At 46.9% G+C, this 20184-nt stretch overlaps 8 protein-coding genes across 8 annotated transcripts; 7 read left to right on the top strand and 1 right to left on the bottom strand.

The window, feature by feature from the left end:
• Window positions 1–49: 49 nt before the first annotated feature.
• On the top strand, window positions 50–611 carry EURHEDRAFT_277098 (uncharacterized protein). Its single transcript, XM_040778178.1, has one exon. The coding sequence runs from the start codon at window positions 198–200 to the stop codon at window positions 573–575; it is 378 nt and encodes a 125-aa protein (XP_040634704.1). The 5' UTR covers window positions 50–197; the 3' UTR covers window positions 576–611.
• A 625-nt stretch (window positions 612–1236) lies between these two features.
• EURHEDRAFT_465940 (transposase) lies at window positions 1237–2556 on the top strand (the record flags this gene model as incomplete). The annotated part of the gene is made up of 1 exon (XM_040785052.1): window positions 1237–2556. A coding segment is annotated over one exon (1320 nt), but the record flags the coding sequence as incomplete, so codon positions are not given.
• A 2231-nt stretch (window positions 2557–4787) lies between these two features.
• EURHEDRAFT_488012 (uncharacterized protein) lies at window positions 4788–6119 on the top strand. The gene is made up of 3 exons (XM_040785591.1): window positions 4788–4988; window positions 5036–5450; window positions 5508–6119. The coding sequence occupies exons 1-3, from the start codon at window positions 4849–4851 to the stop codon at window positions 6072–6074; spliced, it is 1122 nt and encodes a 373-aa protein (XP_040634702.1). The 5' UTR covers window positions 4788–4848; the 3' UTR covers window positions 6075–6119.
• Window positions 6120–6393: 274 nt separating this feature from the next.
• Window positions 6394–7614, bottom strand: EURHEDRAFT_416919 (MBL fold metallo-hydrolase). Its single transcript, XM_040783087.1, has one exon. It carries the CDS (start codon window positions 7267–7269, stop codon window positions 6418–6420), a length of 852 nt encoding a protein of 283 aa, XP_040634701.1. The 5' UTR covers window positions 7270–7614; the 3' UTR covers window positions 6394–6417.
• Window positions 7615–7816: 202 nt separating this feature from the next.
• EURHEDRAFT_533991 (putative MFS transporter) lies at window positions 7817–9541 on the top strand (the record flags this gene model as incomplete). Its single annotated transcript, XM_040787271.1, has 5 exons — window positions 7817–7921; window positions 7983–8864; window positions 8948–9041; window positions 9104–9309; window positions 9349–9541. 5 exons carry the CDS (start codon window positions 7817–7819, stop codon window positions 9379–9381), a joined length of 1320 nt encoding a protein of 439 aa, XP_040634700.1. The 3' UTR covers window positions 9382–9541.
• Window positions 9542–10563: 1022 nt separating this feature from the next.
• Window positions 10564–11197, top strand: EURHEDRAFT_389934 (uncharacterized protein; the record flags this gene model as incomplete). The annotated part of the gene is made up of 2 exons (XM_040779807.1): window positions 10564–10708; window positions 10731–11197. The coding sequence occupies 2 exons, from the start codon at window positions 10564–10566 to the stop codon at window positions 11033–11035; spliced, it is 450 nt and encodes a 149-aa protein (XP_040634699.1). The 3' UTR covers window positions 11036–11197.
• Window positions 11198–11395: 198 nt separating this feature from the next.
• Window positions 11396–14277, top strand: EURHEDRAFT_416916 (ATP-binding protein). Its single transcript, XM_040783086.1, has 5 exons — window positions 11396–12060; window positions 12121–12869; window positions 12998–13305; window positions 13355–13791; window positions 13849–14277. Exons 1-5 carry the CDS (start codon window positions 11652–11654, stop codon window positions 13956–13958), a joined length of 2013 nt encoding a protein of 670 aa, XP_040634698.1. The 5' UTR covers window positions 11396–11651; the 3' UTR covers window positions 13959–14277.
• Window positions 14278–17058: 2781 nt separating this feature from the next.
• On the top strand, window positions 17059–19852 carry EURHEDRAFT_465875 (DENN (AEX-3) domain protein; the record flags this gene model as incomplete). The annotated part of the gene is made up of 2 exons (XM_040785051.1): window positions 17059–17430; window positions 17480–19852. 2 exons carry the CDS (start codon window positions 17059–17061, stop codon window positions 19850–19852), a joined length of 2745 nt encoding a protein of 914 aa, XP_040634697.1.
• Window positions 19853–20184: the final 332 nt, after the last annotated feature.

Genomic DNA, 20184 nt, shown 5'->3' with positions numbered 1-20184 from the left:
CAACGTTTGAATATATACGGAATCCGTAAAAAGTTCATCCTGTGGAATATGTTTTCGTTTGATGATTTCGTTTCGTTCCGGTTTTGCGATTTGCGTTGCATGCGATTGATGTCTGCCCAAAAGTTATGAAGTATCTCCTTTCCTATACATATACCTGTAGTCAACACCACGATACGATAGACTAGATAAATCTTTGTATGATGAACTTGATGAATCTGTTCTGTGTTATGTATGGATTGTATTTGTGTTTTGCGTTGTGTGTTTTATGTTTTATGTTCTATGTTTTGTGTGTATGTGTGTTGTGTGGTTTACTTATGGCGTGTGTCTTTATTTCTTTTGGGCTGGCGTGTTTTCTTTCTTTTTACTATTTTATCTCTTTCTCTGGTGTTTCTGGGTACAACATGGATTGGATTTGGCGTCGTGGATTTGGATGGACTTGGATTGAAAGCTATATACCCTGGGATGATTCTATATGCAACAATCTTTTCAATATAATCAGTTTTAAAGATATCTCTTTCGTCAACTATTACTACTTTCTATGTCGAGTATCAGCACTCGTACAATTCTCCATTTAACAATGTGACGGTTAGCAGGCGGCCAAAAAGAGCTACTTGGTGGCCGTTTTAGAGTCCTGCTAACTATAACTACCGGGCAGCGAGGGCGGTGATTCACGTGACCCTCTGGTTACTGTCGGAAATGTGGCTTAGTCAGGGTTGAAAGTACGTATCAAGCGTATATGGTTGAGGTCTCTAATTCTTGCAAAAGTGTGCTATCTAGGATCCTATATACGACCGTAAATACAGTCAAGTCTCTTTAATTCGATACTCTATAAATCGATATCTGGCTAATTCGATAGAAATCGGCTGGAATAATTATTTTCCCATACAAAACCACACAAATTTCGATATTTTCGATTATCGCCTGAATTATTGGAATCATCGAATTATCAAATAAACCGCCCACTCCGCTTGAAGGAGTCAAAAATGCCTTATCAATCTATTTCAAATGACCAGAGAAAAGTTCTAAGGCGCTGGTTTCAGTCCCAGTATCCAAAGCCCCGCCAGGCAGATTGCAGCTTATGGTTTGAAAGGCAATATAAGCACCGTCTTAGCCAATCTACTGTTAGTGAGATCCTTTCTGCGAAATACAAGCATCTGGACAACGGCGAGAATCTGTCTTCTACCTCTTCATTCCGTCAACGATCTGCAAACTGGCCGATTCTTGAGAGTATACTCTGATTGGGAGCGATCCATTAGTCAACAAGGTGGTTTCTTGAACAGCCAGATACTGGTTGAGAAAGCACGACAAATCTGGCCTCAAATTCCCCAATATCGGCATCTGCCAACCCCAGAGTTTAGTGTGGGCTGGCTTGCCAACTTCAAAAAGCGTCATCATATACAAAAAAGGGCTCATCACGGTGAAGCTTCATCCACACCTCTCTCAGCTGCTGAAGAAATGAAGAATATTCGAACATTATGTGGGGAATATAACGAAGAGGATGTCTATAATATGGATGAGACAGGATTGTTTTGGAGGAGAGCACCCTCAACTGGACTTTCAAGCAATAGTCTGCCTGGTATTAAGAAAGATAAGACAAGGATCACACTTGTTGCCTGTGTCAATTGCACAGGAGCAGATCGCCTTCCTTTATGGATCATTGGCAACTCAAAGGTGCCTCGGTCTCTACGTGGATTGAATATTCAAGCCCTTGGCGGTATCTGGACATCAAACAAGAAGTCTTGGATGACATCTCTTATTATGAAAGACTGGCTTCTTGCTTTCTATGCTCATATTGGACGCCAGCGTTCAGTCCTTCTCATAATGGACAACTTCCCAGCTCATATTGGCGGTGTTGAATTAGCACCACCACCAACCAACATTAGGGTCCAATGGTTGCCTTCAAACTCTACAAGCATTTATCAACCACTTGATCAAGGCATTCTCCAGAACATGAAAGTGTATTACAAGCGCAGATGGTTGCACTACATGATTGAGCAATATGAGATGCAACTTGATCCACTATCAACTATTACATTAAATGACGCTGTCCACTGGATTCTTTCTGCGTGGAAGCATGAAGTGACAAATACTACAATCTATAACTGCTTTCGAAAAAGTACGGTTATCCAGCCACAGCTTCCAAATCTACCAAGTGACCCTATTCCAGATTTGTCAACTCTATACTGTGAAGTTCAGCGAACAGGCCATATTCATGAAGCAATATCACTGGAAAACTTCCTTGATCCTGTGGAGGAAAATATAGTTGATATGGGGGAGCCTGTTGATCTTGATTCTATTATTGCACTGCATACACAAGATACTACGAACTTCCCTGTTGAAGAGGATCAAGGGGATGAAGAAGATAGTATCATAATCCAGCCACCACCAACAGCTTTTCAAGCACTTCAGGCAATCCGTACAGTGCTAAGGTTTCAAGAATATGCACCAAGTTCTCAGCATGAAGATATCAATGTACTACAGCGGTTAGAGCGCCAGTTGCAGCAGCAGGAACTGGATTCGCGGACTCAGCGGACATTAGATTCATGGCTTATGTAATTAATATCAATGCCAAGTCTATTCAATAATTCGATAATTTGTTAATTCGATAATAAATGGTTGGAAAACTTCGATCGAATTAAAGAGACTTGACTGTACCTTATAGAGTATACTAAGCGATTGTGCGGTTTCAAAAGCAGTAATAGCAGAGTAAATACGCTGCTTTGCGCCATATGATATCAGCAAGGCATCAATCAGGCATCAGTTGGTATTGTTCGGTAAGGAACCTCTAACGTAATCTATCACCGAGAGGCGCATATCACCGAGAGGCGCGGTCGGCGGCGGCGCATACTAATTACTTCGTACATCTACGTAGTATCCTCTCCATGTTATAAAGCATGCCGAATCTATTAAATCTATTGCTATCTAAGAGGGCATTTTAATCTATTATGGCCCTCTTGGTTGCAATTGCTGCACCGTGCAGGCCGCCGTGATCTTGATGATGGCTCTTCTTGCACCTCTCTTTCTCTCAATCTTTGCAGTCCCTCATCACCAGTTAAGCTCCCTCCATCTTGAATAAAGGCTCGTGTCATCTTCTTCTTCTCTTGCTGATGCTTATTTGAAGTGCGAAGCTGATGGAGTTCTTGTTTTAATAGAACAGCATCCTGCATTGCAACTTCTGTGCTCTTCATGAATTTTTCAAGCATCTGGTCCGCGACAACTGAAGATAGAGACTGATTTTGAAGGTCTTGAATCTGCTTTTTCTGCTGATTCAACTGATAAAGATTGGCCGGTGTCCTTCCTAAATAAAAGGATTGATTGCTGGATGAGGAAGAAGGTGGAGTTGGTGTCTTCAGCTTGATATGGAGTTTTGCAAGCACTTTCTCCGGTTTAAAAGGAATAAGACCAGCAGCCGCAAATCCACTTAGTATGTTGGCCTTTGAGAATGCATGAGCATGGATTTTGGTGTAGTTAGATAGGAAATCCATTTTATCAATGGCATGGATGCCATTTTGCGCTATCTCTCTGATTTTCTGGCCATAGTAGTGCTTGAGCGGCCCAAAGCAACTTATATCAAGTGGTTGAAGTAGATGAGATGAATGAGGAGGCATATATAATGGAATAATCTTCCTCTCAGTGCAGAAATGATCGAAACTTGCAGTTGCATGGCTGCTATGGCCATCAAGAATCAAAAGGCGATATCTGCCAGCAGTCTGAGAGGCAGTATGCTTCTCAAACATCTCCTGAAGCCATTCAAATCCCAAATTATCATTTGTCCAGCCATTATCACTCATGCTAATTCTGTATTCCTTTGGAATAGCTGAATACCACTGAGATTGATGCCTTTTCCCGGCCAGGATAATCTGCGGAGGTAGAGCAGATCCGGAGGCATTTATGGTGATTATTATAGTAGTCCACTCGCGATTTCCAGGCTGGATAGATTTGACATGGCTATCTCTAGTCTCTGAGCCACAGATGACCTTTGCAGTTGATGTTACTCCCATTTGAAAGCCAGATTCATCCATATTGTATATATCCTGCTCCAGAATGCCATATCTTTCGATGGTCTCTCGAACGCGATCAAACCAGCCGTTTATCAACTCAGGATCCTCGCCTTTGGCACGTTGGTAGTCATATCGGCGGGTATATTTAGATTTGAGCTCAGGACGGCGTTTAATATACCGGTTAACCCATAGCTCACCAATGGTCGCTTTCTCGGACGATTTTAGACGTGCGGATAGGAGTAATTGGGCAAGATGATGGACATTTGATATTTGGAGAGGTAGGCCACGCTCATACATATCTAGAATCCATCTAGATAGTGTATCTTCTTCAAGTTCTGATAATTTCCGGCCATTTGCAGTGGATTCATTGCGGGAGCGGACTCCATTCAGGCGTTTCATTAAGGTTCTTGATGGCACATCAAATGCTTGTGCACAGGCAGTCTTAGATTGAAACTGGCCTTGATTAAAAGCATCAATAGCTAATTTCATCCGCTCTTCTTTAGAAAGCTCATTCATGATGGATAATTTGGTGAAAAGTAGGTTTGAAAATATGGGTGTAATCTTCAGTGGAAACCGCCGCCGACCGCGCCTTTCGGTGATATGCGCCTCTCGGTGATAGATTACGTTATATTCCGACAGTTACTAACACATGGCGGGACCCGCTTTACGAGTCGATGCCACCTACCCTCTCACAGGCTTCCGTAAATTCGGGTGGTGGGAGATTTGTAAGCGGTGGCATAAGTTATAAATCAAGACCTCCAACTGCCAGCCATTCGCCATAGCACACTTGCATGCAGAGACGCTTCCTCAGCAGAGTTTGTAAACAGAAGAAGCATAGAAGCTAAACATGAAGCCTTTCCCGTGCCATTTCCCTGGCTGCGATTCCAGCTATCTACGTAAGGAACACTTGCAGCGTCACCTTGTCCAGCATACAGCAGACACCCCGAAGACCCCATGTCCATTCTGTGACCGTGCCTTTGCCAGACAGTATGGTCCCTAGGTATATCTACAATTCACATGGTTGACAACAGTAGTGATACAATGCGCCGCCATACACGGCAGGCCCATAAAGCTGAAGCCAAACGGCTTTGCGACGTGCGCACTGAGCGGACATGCAGAGCATGTCAAGTAGCCAATTCAAGCTGTGAAGGTCGAAACCCGTGTCGGCGCTGTCTCCGCGAAAGTCTTTGTTGTTCGTTCTCGAATGATCGAGCCAGTCGCACGGTTGATAATACCAGTTCGATCCTCCAGTACACACAGCGCTATTTCCAGAATTTTCATCCGCAGTGGCCATTGCTACACCTGGGCACATACAGTATCCGGGATGAACCATCGCTTCTTCTGTATTCTGTGGTGGCCATTGGCCTTTGGACTGAAGGAACAATTTCCTCTCGGGCGACTGCGTTGGCTCTTCATGACACTATTGGGAATTCTATCTATCAGCAAAAGGTTGGTTCTGGATCTTTTCTACCCAATACTCCGATCTAACACAGAATATGATTACAGAGCCAGTGGGACAGCACATTAATACACAAAGATCAAAAGGATCATACTGCTTCTGCATGGCCCATCGCAACATACCAAGGGATTCTGCTATACCTCATCCTCTCCCTGCTGAAGTCCCGTCGGCCCCGCCAGTCACGTCAGTGTTCACTCAGCCAGTCAGACTATGATATTCTTGCTGCACTGGTGCGAACCTGTCGCAGGCACAATCTCTTCTTTTACCCCAGGATGATCGGACGGTACCACGGGATAAACTCGATGGCATGTATATGGGTGGGTGTGGAAGAGATCAAACGGCTTGGGATCGCTCTTTACAGGGTATGCAAACTGTGCAGTAACAGCAACAACAGTGACGTTGATGGAGGCAACTATCTCAAATCCGATTTCCTGACTCTGTCTGACTTGCAATTCCCCATGCCAGACAGCAACGAGCTTTGGAACGCAGAATCCAACATGGTTCTTTCCAGACGACTGGCCGAGGTAGAACCCAGTACGACGCTGGATGGTCGACTGGAGGAGAATTGGATCTTGAACCTTGGAGATGTGCCTTTTGAATGCTTTATGATTTAATGCAGCAATTCTTATGTTTATTATTACGATTATTTTCTTTTCTTTTCTTTTTTTTTTTTTTTTTTTTTTTTTTTTTTTTTTTTTTTTTTTTTTTTTTTTTTTTTTTTTTTTTTTTATTTTTTTTTTTTTTTTTTTTTTTTTTTTTTTTTTTTTTTTTTTTTTTTTTTTTGCAGCTTCTATTTTGATATATCATTTATTTCCAGATTCCGTTTCTTCCTACGTTTTTGCAAGAAAGGATATTCTGATAACGTGTAAGTTAATACTGTTTTCTTTATTTCTGAACTTCTATATAAACATAACTTTTCTATGACTAATTGTATAAAGCAAAGCCATAAAATAAAAATCAAACAATTTGTTTGGCTACACCTGGCGTCAACCACTGGACCTTCTCCGCAATACCCTCCTTCTGGAAGACATCAAGTAGCTCGGCCTGGTGCTCCGTAAAGTGCTCCCAGCTCTCAAAGTGAATAGGAACCATGACATCCGCACCAGTGACACGCATGAAATGCGCTGCCTGCTTCCCATCAAAAGTAATCTGCAGGACGCCATTAGGGTAAGGAAAGAGTGCATTACCCAAGTTCAAGACGGAAACAACAATATGCCATTTGTTCTTGATTTCCGCCAACTCGTCAATCCACACAGTATCACCGGAGAAGTATACAACGTTGGGCAAGCCAGACTCAGCGTTCACACCAAACGAGTCCGACTCTAGAATGAAACCCGTCACCTCGCCACCGGGGAAATGTTTGCACGGTGTGCCTGTAATACGGAACTCCTTGCCCCCGATATTTGCTGAAACAGTCTGCCACGGTTGGAGACCAACAACCCCAGGACGAGGCTTGAGGTTCTTCTCACCGTCTGGGGTGGTAAACACCCGCCTGCCATCGAGAAGCTGGCGGCCCAACGGGTCGAGGTTATCGACATGGTCTTCGTGACTGAGGAGAACGGCATCGATGGGTGGAAGCTCATGCAGTTCGATGGCTGGGCCGTTGATGCTGCGCAGAGCGCTAGCCGGGGGTTTGCCGGTGAAACCCCATTCGTGTAGGTTGGGGGCTTTGGCCCACCCGTCATAGACGTATGCCGAACCTGCTGGGCAAAAGACCGGGTCGGTGAGGAAGTTGATACCATCGATGGAGATGATGGCCGTGGCCGTGGAGATGTGGGTGATGGTCACGCTGCTCTTAGCCAAAGTCATCGTGGATGATATGTCTCTGAATTGTGATTTCGCAAGAGAAGAAAAGGATTCTGATATGTGGGGCTTGGAAGCGATTGACTCTAGGACTGATTGAAGGTGAGAGGAGATCAATTTTATATCTTAATCGGCAAGGGTAAACGGCTCGAGTCGAACAATGGATTATCCCACTGATGCCGTACGATTACTATTCAGGCCGATGATGCATAATCAAACTTGTAATCAATAATATCTCTTGTGGGATAGCCAAAGAAACGTCCCTAATCACACCCGGTTGATACACTGACACGAAGCCTGATTAGGTCAAACTGGGAAGTAAAATTCTTCATAGAAACATGGACACGGTTCTAGAAGGACTTAGATTAGGACATTATCCCACCGTTCGCAGTCGGAAAAAAAAAATACTGACCAGGGGCAACGTTGCATAATCACTGAGTGACTTGTGGGATACCTGAGACTATATTTCTAAGCAATCGACCAGTACATATATCATTTGTCTGGGGTAGATTGGTGCACTTTTCTTCTTTTTGGTAGTAATTATAAAGTCGAAATGAACAACAAAAATGATTTGCCTGCACTACCGGACGGAGGCTATGGCTGGGTCATGGTGCTTGCCATTTTCTGGAACAATGCGCACCACTGGGGCATTCTTTCGGTATGCTAGCCCTTATTATTATGTTCCATCATATAGAGAGCACTATCTAATGAAGATCTAGAGCTATGGAGTTTTCATGCAATGGTTCCTCGCACACCCAGAATATGTTTCCGGCACGTATCTCGACTACGCTCTCATCGGCGGCTTAGCCGCGTCGCAGTCCTGCCTTATTGCACCACTGGCAACCACAATACATCATCGATACGGTCTCAAATTTGCTATGGGTCTCGGGGTCTTGCTTGAAACTGCGGCTTTGCTCGGTGCCGCATGGAGCACCTCAATTTGGCAGCTCTATCTGAGCCAGGGTATTTGCTACGGCTGGGGCCTGGGCTTGCAGTACAGCTCGTCAACATCGGTCATCCCGCAATGGTTCAGCAAGCGTCGCAGTTTGGCAGCGGGCATCACAACCGCCGGCACTGGCACGGGAGGATTGATCTACTCCTTGGCGGCAAATGCGATGCTTGACCGCTTCGGACCCGGCTGGACGTACCGTATTCTGGCCATCGTGCAGGGCGTGGTTAGCGCTTTGTGCGTGCTGGCCTTGCGCGACAGTCCATTTGGCGCCGCAAGCCGGAATCAGGAGCATAAATCCATCAACTTCCACATTGGTAAACGATACGAGGTCTGGCTGTTCCTTGGATGGAGCTTTTTTAGCATCATGGGGTTCATGGTGATCTGGTTTTCTCTCGCGACATTTTCCCGCAGTATTGGCTTGAGCGCGCAACAGGGATCCATCATCACGGCTGTGATGAACGTTGGACAGATCATTGGACGACCGGCGATCGGATATTATAGTGATGCCGTTGGGCGGTTCAATATTGCGGCCGCTGCCACATTCATCAGCGGAGTGCTATGCCTGTCGCTTTGGGTCTGTGCAAAGTCGTATGCTGCCACACTGTGCTTTGCTTTGTTTGGAGGGTCACTGTTTGGAACTTTCTGGACTGTATTTCTTCCCTCATTTCTTTTTCCTCCTTTCCCCAATTTGTATTTGTTTTCTCTGGCATGAAATACTGAGTACTCTCACAGGTAATGGCACCTCTAAGTGCAGAAGTAGTAGCGCTCGAAGATGTTCGGTCCTGTTTAACGCTCATGTGGCTAGTCTGTGTTCTTCCAGCAACATGTACGTTATTTCCTTGGGTCACTCATCACTCACATATGCTAACACATGGCACCCCAATGCAGTTGGCGAAGCTATTGGCCTGGAGCTTCGTACTCGGGGAAACCGGCCATACCTCCATACACAGTTGTTCACTGGCTTTATGTACATTGGGGCGTCTTTGTGTGTTGTCCTCCTCCGAATTTGGAAGGCTCGGTCAGCCGGGAAATCCCAAGAGGCTAAAGCTTCTCCGGTTCCCGACTCAACGGGCCAGCCAGACTGTGAGGGAAGAGTTAGTGGTGGTGCTAATAATAGTGATGCATACTTCAAGGTTGGCAAGGTGAGGCTCTGGAAGCAGGTCTGATTTCGTTCTGCAGCATGGAATTATGTTCAATCTATGCATATTATACAAATAATTTCTGGTCTACTAATATTCCTTTGGTCTTCTGTCATGCTGGCTTTGTATAAAAGGTATTCTCATGGTGTTATCGATTTGATATATTCAATACTCATTTGGATCCTGCAATCCACATGCTTTGCTTTCTTCGAATTCGCACCCGAGTACCAGTCTACTTGGAATTCCTTGGCTTGAATTGCGTCTAGTGCACCTTGGTAATCCATTTCAAGTAGCCCGTGCGGATAGACCTCGCCCTCACCCGCGAGTAACCCTCCGAGGGTGAGGATCGTACCCTCATTTTGAGGGTTGAGGGTCTGACTCTTTCACCCGCAGTGAGGGCCCAGGTCAAGTCTTGCCCTCGTGAGGGTGACCCGCGGGTAACCCGCGGGTGGTCAAACAAGACAAAAAGTATAGACCTATGGCCTGCATAATCTATGCAAATTCTGGCCGTAAGTTTGAGTATTTCATTTACCGCTAACTACATCATCACAAATTCGCCATAGACAGAGAATTTCCGCGCTTGATCTTAAATAGATGGAAAGACTTTATATTTTTAAACTAAGAATTAGCTACAGAACCATTCTTATTGAACCTCATATCTTTCGGGAAGTTTTTATCGTTTCTGAATTCTCCCTGACAGGCGCTGTTGCGTATCGGGGAGTGGAAGAGTAGGCTCATCGTCCTCATTTTCATGGCCTGTTTCTGACATAGGCATATTGCTCCTTCGCTGCTTCCCCTGGTTCTTTTCGCTCGGTGCTTGGCCATCTTCTCAGATAGCCGCCGGCTTGTGTACACTACGTCTAGGTATAGATAGCTGGATTACGGCCCATAACATTAGAATTCGTTTTTCTTACAGGAAACGATTGTTGGATCGGGAAACAGGCATTGGGACGGAAGCGAATGATTCGCACATTAGAACTGAACATCGGACACTGGACATTGGAATTAACGAAGAACGGAACCGCCTACGGACCAAATCAACAGCCAAATTAACTATATGCCTACGTTTTCAGCGGAACTTAGCGACCACTAATCAAGCGGTCGACCTGACAGCAACATGGGAGACAACGTACACTCAGGGGGGCCACTACCCTTCCTTCACAGGATCTTGTTTCCATAATCATAGGACTCAAGCAATAGCTGCAACAAATGGAAGAACGGCGAATTGACGATATTCGACGTCTTAAGGACAAGTTGACAAACCTGCCCAGGGAGCCTCCTCTGGCACCACGACAACCAGCGCAACCTGCAACTGTAGAGACAGCTTCCCCACCGGCAGTGGATCCTGTAGGGAGTCCCCAAGCTGACAGATCCAGAAGCCTTTGATGGCCAGAATCGAAGTCTCTACCGTCAGTTTCGAAGCAAGCTGCGTGCTAAACTTGAAGTCGACAAGGAAGCCTTAGGTAACGCATATGATCGTGTGTGGTACGCCTTCGGCCGTCTAATGGGCGAGGCCGCCATGCAAGTGCTGCCCTGGATGGAGCGATTTGCTGAAAAAGAGGCTACAGAAAACAAACTGGACGGGATGCTCGACCAAATGGACTTCATCTTTCTGGATAGCCGTGCGAGATCTTGCAAGCTTGAAACAGAACAACGAGCCCTTCACCACCTTCCTGACTGAGTTCAGCCGTCTACTCATGGAAGCAGACGGTCATGACTGGCCTGAGAGCACTAAGAGATCTTATCTAGACAATGCATTAAACCGGGAGATAAACACACGCCTTGAAACGGTTGAAAAAAAATATGGATTTGAGAATTATTGTCGACAGCTGCAGCTCATTGCAGACCGGATGGAAAAGAACCAACTGCGCTACTCACGGAACAACAACAGCCTAGTACTCTCGCCGCTGGAACGATGGATGACGTAATTAACCAATCAACCAATCAGCACTAATATCACATGCTCATTCCTTGGCGGCAACGGCGGCGGCGGTAGGATATTCCGTGGAATACCGTATGCCTTCCAAAACCATCTCTAATCATCTTGGTCCTCATCTCACTACATTCTATTCCCTGCAAACTTCTTTCCCAACTGACATGAATAGTCTTGAATGGGGTAGTTGACACATATCACTTGCCTCTGTGAAACAAGGCCGTCAGCGACTTCTCTTCGTACAGTATTGTTTGTCAGGCAGGTGCATTTCTCGCCCTTATTAAGTAGGTGCAACTCTTGTTCTCAATGGGCAGGTGCAATCCTTGTTCTCGTCAGGCAGGTGCACTCTAGTCCTTATCTTACAATGGCCGCCGCCATCACCAGCTGGGTGCTCAATCCAATCCAATCTTTGACAATGTCTCGACCGCGTACTCGCAAGTTATGGTGCACTTTATCCCATGATCTTCAGCAATCATTTCCTATGGAGTGTGTTGCAGACAAAGATGATATTGACATTCTCAAAAAGAAGATCTGGGATCGTTTACCAGCACGCTTTGAATATACTCTAACTGACTACAGTGAGCTCAAGCTCTATAGCCCTGTTGTGCAACTCAATCATGAAGAAAAGTTTAGGATTGAACATGGTGAATTCCTATATCCACGCCGAATGATTACATCACTCTTCCCCGAAAGCAAGGATCCAGATGTGGATATTGTTGTTGTGAGCGGAGGTGCCACTCCACAGAAACGGAAGCGCTCGGAATCACAAAATGGTGAGAATATCCATTCTTAATGATCTTTTTATGCTAATAGTTAACAATTACACGTTACAGCAAATATACCTTGGACACTGCCCATCGCAGAGCATCGGTTGATATGCCCTCGAGAGCGTACAGTATCACAGCTTGCGGCCATTTTGGATGACATGAACATAGTCCATGTGCGTGGAACTCCAGCAAGTGGGAAAACACGTCTTTCTGAACTTTTGAGAGACTATTATCGCAAAGAGGGAAGAAAGGCATTCTTAATCAAGAAATGGGAAGAACTTGATTCCGAGGATCCTTGGGGCAGTTTTATTGAGCTTGTCAAGAAAAGGAATAAGGAACTAGAAAATGTCTCCACCACTGGTTTCACTGTGGCTTCATTACAATCTGAACATGATCTTTCTTGGATTTTGACATCAAACACTGTTATTATTGTGGATGAGGCACAGACGACCTATAGTGACGATACGCTCTGGAACACAATCTTCAAAGAGAGACTAACCCCTAATGTTTACAAATTTCAGCTATGTCTTTTCTGCTCTTACGGCAGTCCGGCAGCAGGCCCAGATCCAACATTCTTCACTCCAGTCAAGTTTTCTGACGAACAACGCATTTCATTGACGCCACAAAACCAGCAAGACTCGCCACCCATTGGTCTATTCTATGACAAAGAAGAGTTCAGGGATGTTGTTTCACGATTGCTTACATTTCATTATGAAGAGACATTCAATTTTGATGAAGGTGCCCTGGAGTATATATTCGCAGTAACAAGTGGCCATCCAGGAGCGGTGACATCGGTAGTTGATGTAATTTATGAGGTAAGTTACGTGCAAATTATCTCTTCAATTTTTTTTTTTTTTTTTTTTTCTTTTTCGTTGTTATGAACCTCCCCATATTGGGGCAGTTTGAGAGGCCATAAATTGAGCAAAGGAGCTAAAAGTTTCAGGCCTATCGCCACGACATCAAGCATGAACATGTCAAGATCTTGACAGAAGATCATGTCATCTGGTTCCTGGAGGACACTGCCACAGTCTTTAAGCTTCTAAGAACCAGGCCAGTCAATCGCTCTTTTCCAGATATATCAAGGGCTACAAATGGAAACGTGGCCACATTGAGCAAAATTACAGGAGAAGGAAGTATTCCATTTGATATTAATGATGCAAGCATCAAGTTCTGTTATCAGAATGGTTGGATTCACAGGGTAGCTCTGGATGATGGTGATGTTGCAGTTCTGCCATCGCGCTTACATGAAAAGTAATTATCCTCACATGCCCCTATTATTGATCTGATCTGACCATCTTAGATACATTGAATATTGGATTGGCAAAATGTCAATGCCCCTGCCTGCCAGATTTGACTCACTACCAAAATTATGCAAAGAGATTCTCCGCGAATTCTCCATCATGATCCTGAGGCATTCAGCTGAGGGCAAAAAGATGTCAACCGCATCACAACCCAGACCTGTGGAAGCCCAATACCAAGATGAGTTTCACAGGGGATTTGTCCATGTAGTTGGGCCAGGCGTACCAATATCCAGTGAATGGTCAAGAACCAAGGACGGTCGAGTGGATTTCTATATCCCAGAAAAAAAATGGGCGATTGAATTGTTGAGAGATCACGATAAAGTTGATGAACACATCTTTCGATTCAAGGAGGGTGGAAAATATCATTCCTGGCTAAAAGAGAATATGGTCAAGGATTGGATCATAATTGACTGTGCGACTTCTTTGCCAACCAGAGGTGTGTTCTCAATGTTCAATTCAATATCCATGAGTTATCCCACTAACAACTTAATAGGGTTCTCTGAGCCTAGGCTATGGCATGCTGTATTCATCAATGATTATTCTGGATTGCAGTTGTATAACCATCAGGAAGCTCTCATTATGTCTGTGCATCTACATATTTGAGGATTAGCAGGGATAATATGGTTATTACACTGTTTACTTGTATCTGTCTTTTATTATGGTTCTTTGTTAACTGTAACCGACCTCTCGATTTATCAGGCAATCAGATGAATTCACCAGGTTTTCTTTGTCTTGCTCCCATGGCTTCTTTTCTTCCCTCTCCAGGGCCGAATTTCTCGTCTAATGACTATCTAGTTTAGATTGGGAATACTATCTCATTTTAGCTACTAGACCGAGCCCGTGATAAACAGGGCAATACTCTTAGAGCCACAGGTGAGTTGATGACTGAGAAGGTAGACTTATAGACTTTGTATCTGGAAGTGACAGGTAACGCGGCATTTTGGTAAGAGGGTAGTGCACAAGGCGAGGCAGACAGGAGGAGGGAAAAGGGAGGATAAAGTGCGTGGTCATTCGAGGGAGCGATGTCGGGCTTTTATAGATGCAACGGACGCGTTGAGGCGGCAGAAGCGCGGTTCAATGGGGGGCCGTTTCTGGTGTCCCGCTAACCGTCACAACATTAACTTGGTATCCGTATATGCGGGATATATATTCAGGAGACTTGAACTCGCAGATAGAATAAAAATCTTTCACTGTTGACACTGTCTATAAGCAAAGCATCTTTTCTCCCCCGTCATCCATTCTATATTACATATCGTGTGGAATGCACCCATAATTGCTCCTAAACAACCATGTCTCGGTCTCTGTGCACTGCACGCCTTGAAACTATAAGATCTACAATTATGACCAGAAGCCTTGTCCATTGCTAAATAAAGCTCGACCCTTATGCTAGATCACTATAGTCCATGACGCACTGTTCCGCCCCATCGTCCATACAGAATACCGAATCAGCACGGAGTCGTGATTAATATGCAATACTCAATAGTGTCACGTACTTTGGAGGACTACCTCATTGTAGGCACGAATATGCAAATAGGCTACATATTGCATGGTTCTATGAATAGTAGTACTTGTCGGTGTGGGTTGGATATGTGTGCCCCCTCGCCGAAGATATCCCAGGCCCCGTACTCTGTACTATTATGCCATGGGCTTCCAGTAAATACAAATAGTAGACTGTTATCTGTCACTATTCACAACACTCCACGTTCCAGAACCAAAGCTGTCAGAATTTGACATCCCCGACCCATTCTTTCCATCTCATCCCATCCAGGAACACACACAACCACCATCGTATTCCCGTAAAAATGCGGCCAGTGCAAATATACTTTACTACAAACAGACTAGTGCACCCGAAAACCACAGAAATTGAGAGTTTCTGACTCGTGGTGGTTTTGGAATAAGCACGATGCCATTGCCCATTGGGCATATTAGGTTGTGATAAATCACTGTGGATGCAGGGTGTTATGTACGGGATATTGCTTTTGTGTGCGGATCTTGGATTACAGGTACGGAGTACGTGGTTGACGTATGCCTTGTTGGTTGTATAGACAAAGTACAGAGGATAATGTACAGAAAGTGCAGTCGCAAGGTGGAAATAATCGATGAGCGGTGACGGTCTGTGCCCTCAAAGTCAAACAGTCAGAGTCAGTCAAACAGAGTCAGTCAAGCACAGAACAGACCGTCCAGAGAACAGCCACGCGGGTGCAAGATTGTGAGATCAATCCATTTCGGCCCAGAGCCAGAGAACCACAGAACCACACAAAAAAGGAACTAACGAGACAACAAGCGTCTCACTTTCTTCAGCTGGTACCTGGCCTGCCGCGTGTAGTTGGACCCGGTTTGTCTTCCAATCAGGTTGAATGTGTGGTTCTCTCCATTATTCCGTGTGTGAAGAACCGGATTTTCCGTTTCCCATGGACGGAGTGGGCGGGAGTGGACGGAGCGTGGCAGACAGGTAGACTATTGACCTCAACAGTCTCTGTGCGTTTACGGTTTCCGGAGAATTCAATTATTGATTTGAATCATGTTTTTCTTTTTTTTGGTTGCAGGGCGAGTATATGGCAATTGTATGGCGATTGCAAATACTCCAACCTTACTTTGTCCGGTACGCCAAAAAGCAAAAGCAAACAGATCGGGATTGCCCCGTGCATGTCCCAGAAAGGAGTGGGTTCTACGATCGAAGAGATTGCGATCTCCGGCTGCGTGCTGGGTCCTGGTTGTGTTGTTTGGGTTGGTTCCGGTGATACCGACGAGGTTTTACTCCATGCTTCAATATTATTGATGCTATATTACTGGAATCCGCGTCATTGTTGTACGGGGAGCACTCCGGATGATAGATCATGGTCAGCACAGAGTATTACCGTAACCGTGGATCGATCAATAAAGACCCCGGAACCAGGAACTGTGAAAAAACGGGACCGGATAATATCTTTGTTTGCATTTCTTAGCGGTCAAACGGTGTGCTTATTTTCGGTAGTGGAAGTTACTCTCCTTTCCAGCCTACGGAGTGCAATACTTGTACAAAGTAGGGTGCATACAGTCCAGTGTGTGCACAAGTAGAGCATTCTGTACAGTAGACACCATACATAACATAGTATCCGTACTCTAGAGGAGAGAGAATAATAATAACAGTTGTAATAATAATAATAATAATAATAATAATGACTTTACAAGGCACACCAATTTGTCACCAGGGATTAATCGCTCCACCGATTAATATAGCAGGAAAAGTTTTGAGTCTAATACACGCGAACTGCCCGTGGTTTGCATCTTTACTACTTTGGGTAATGCCCCTTTACCTAGTCCCCTCACTACTATTGTCCGTACATTTTCCGTAACTACTCCTCTCCTTTCCATCGCTTTTCTTCTTCTCTTCTTTCCCTCTTCTTCCCCTCTTGCCGCACTCTCTCTTTCTTCTGATATTCTCCTCCCCAGTCGCTCGGGGTCTCTCATCCACGGCGTCCCTTTCTTCTTCTCCCACTCCGTGCTTCTCGCATCCGGGGAAGAAACGATGCAGTATTAATTCCACCTTTCTTTCTCGCTCCTTATCTTTCTGTAATAATTGATTATCGACTGGTCTTTCGTTCTTCGCCTCGCCTTCGTTACATTCTTCGTTGCTGTTCGACTTCCCGCCGCTCTCGCAGTGTCGCTTCTGAACCCCCTGAAACCACTTCAATATATACGACACTTACAGTAAACCCTCAAAATGGGCCCGTCTCTGAGAGATTCATCCTTCCCCCGTCCTTCGACTCGCGACCGCCCGTCGACCCGTGATGAGAACTCGCTCGTCGTCCCCAGTCGCACCTCGTCGCTGCATTCCCGCATCACCCAGCCGATCCCCTCGCAGGTCAGCTCCAAGGCCGCCCAGCGAACCCCCAAGACCCTGACTCATGCTTACATGGTCTGTGGTGTTGGCCGAGAGCCTTCGCAATGGGTCCGCGCCCCTACCCCCGCCCAGGGCAAGATCGGCCATATGAAGGGCGCCGTCGGCCAATTCTGGTTGCCCGAGATTCTGGGGAGCAGCCCCCGGTTGGAGCAGGATAATGAGATTGCCAGAGCGCTTCACTCGGCTATGAGGGTGAGTCCACCTTGGACATGTTGGATAGAAAGTGTAGCTAACTGAATAGGCGTGTTTCCCTCACGATGTCGAGATTTGCACCGGCAAGAGCCAGCCTCACTGCGTTCACCATGCCTTCGTCCTCCAACAGGATTCCTCCCACACTCTCTACGGTATCGCTTTGCGAGTCTGGTCTCGCGCTGATGAAAAGCGGGCCGAGACCATCCGGGAACTGCGAAAGAAGACGGAGCCTGATTACTACGACAATCCCGACGAGACCTACTGGATTCCCTACTGCTTGAGTTTCCTCTCCCGGTACCCCCTGTACGACTTGCTGGGTGACTACCTCCGGGGTATGTGGATTCACTGGAATAAGGCTACGAACCTGTTCCATGCCGAAGAAGTCTCGCGCATTCTGAGCTTCCCTGCCCCACGACTCAACGACCTTGTCCGTATCGACATGAAGGATTACGCCCTTTGCTACCAGTTCCCTTCGTCGCCTACCGGTTTCCAGAACTTTTCCATGTGGCCGCTCTTCACCTGCTTGTCCATCCCTAACATTGTCGGTGTTGTCGAGGCCGCTGTGTCGCCTACTCGTCGTATCATTTTCGTCAGTCACTATCCCGCCATTCTTACCGTCGCCGCTGAGACGATTCGGTACTGCGTGCGGGTCTACGAATGGAGCGGTTTGTACGTTCCCATCGTCCACGCCCGTCATGTCAAGGACCTCGTCCAGGAGCCCGGTCCGTACATCCTTGGTGTCACCGCGGAGTGCCGTACCCTGTTCAACGCCCCGTCGGATGCGCTCGTGGTGGACCTGGACCGCAACTTTGTTCTCACTTCCAGTCCGCCCAACATCCTGAGCCCCGGCCAGCGTACCAAGTTCATCAACCGTCTGACCCAGGCCCTCAATGGCGACGTCGCGCCGACCGGTGTGCCAAACCACCTGCGGTCGGCTTACGCCGGCGGCAAGCTCATCCCCGCTGGCCAAATCATTGTCATGCGGGGTGAAGTCGAGAGCGTCCAGGATCCCCCATGGTGGAACCAGGACTCCATCATGGGCGTCATGGACCGCGTCTGCGAGAAGCTAGGCCGCAACACCGGTATGAAGGCCATCTTCGGTGGCTCCGTCAAGAAGCCGCTCACGACTAAGGTCTCCATGCGCCACCTCAACGAGATCGTCCGTGAGCGCAACCAGTACTCTCGCGATGCCATGGAGGCTTGGCAAGACTTTATCAACCTCAAGGGACGTATGGACACCGAGATTGGCAAGGTCACCAAGCGCAACAACTTCCTGGTCGAGGAGCTCGAGACCTGGAAGCAGCAGTTCCTCAAGTTCCAGGCCTTTGCTGAGCAGCTCACCAAGGAAACCTCCGAGCTCAAGGTCAAGATCGAGACTCACAAGCGCGAGAACCGCCGTCTGTCTGGTCTCATTGACCAGCAGAAGGACGATCTGGCTCGTCTCACTGTCCGCCTGTCTGGTACGGAGAAGCAGCGTGACGATGCCCTGGAGGCTCTCGTTCTGCAGCAGGAGATTGCCGAAGAACTGGAGCGCGAGCGCAAGCGCAACCAGAAGGAAATGTCGGCCCTGCAGCAGACCAACTCGACGCTCAGCCGGCAGCGCGACGAGGCCCAGCGTGTGGTTGTGCACCTCCGCACTCTCATCCACGGCCAGTCGCACCACATGGAGCACATCATCCGTTCTGTTGGTTCGCCCGAGCTTTCCGACGCCGTCCAGAAGCAGGACGAGCCAAAGTCGCAACATGCCGAATCTGCCTTCAAGCGCCAGTCTTCTGTGTATTCTAGGAAGGCTTCCTTCAGAAGGGACCCTCGCCCTGAGAGGATCTCCGCCCGGGAAGTTAAGGATATCAACCCTGACTTGGAGCAGCACTTGTTGAACATGAGCGCCGGACAAGATCGTCTCTCCCGTCTCAACATCACCGACGTGGCTGACCGCTACCTCCGTGACAAGACGGACGCCATTTCCGACATCATCCGCGGCATCAGCGAGCAGTGCGCTGCCGCTGTCGAGGGCCTGCACATGGCCCAGGACGCCGTGGCCGACGACGAGCCAGGCAGGCTCGCCCCGGCCCCGGAATTCGACCACTCTGACGGCCGCTCGACCCGCGACGGTAGCGAGGTCGACCCCAGCGAGAACAACTCGCTTCACCCTGACGGCCGGGGGTCTTCCGTGCCTCCCACACCGGACCTCGTGCACAACCGCTCCAGCACCTCGATGTCGATGATTAGCAACTCGACATACCCAGAGCAGCGGTCAAGTCAGCAATACGGACCCGGCGAGATCCCGACTCGGATAGTCGAGGATGACGACGAGCATGCCCATGAATCCGGGGGTCTGGACGACCAGGCTGAGACTGGTCAACTGTCCAAGCAGGCCAGCGAGGATCTCATGCGGTCTGGTGTCTCTCGTCTTGCTGCTTAGATTTGTGCTGCTTCTGTTTAGTTTGCCCCATCAAATTTGATGATGCAATGTCCTATGTTTCTTTCTTTTCCTTGCCTTCGACGACTCCTTTCTTTTCTATACCAGATTCGAGCGTATGGCCGCCGACTGTGTGGTCCGTTTAATTTGCTTTAATTTTTTGTTACAGTATATCCCTTGTCGTCTTTCTATTTTTGCTTCTTTGGGGGTGTTATTTCCTTTTCATTTCTTCTGGGTGTGGGTTTCTTTCCTTTTTTATCTGATATAAGTTTTTTTTACTTTGCTTGATAACCCCTTTTTGTTTTCGCTTCTTCGTGGAAGAAGCTTGGGCATCG

This window comes from Aspergillus ruber (genome assembly GCF_000600275.1).
Source record: "Aspergillus ruber CBS 135680 unplaced genomic scaffold scaffold00040, whole genome shotgun sequence".
NCBI lineage: Eukaryota > Fungi > Ascomycota > Eurotiomycetes > Eurotiales > Aspergillaceae > Aspergillus > Aspergillus ruber.
This window is presented reverse-complemented; position numbering and strand designations above follow the sequence as displayed.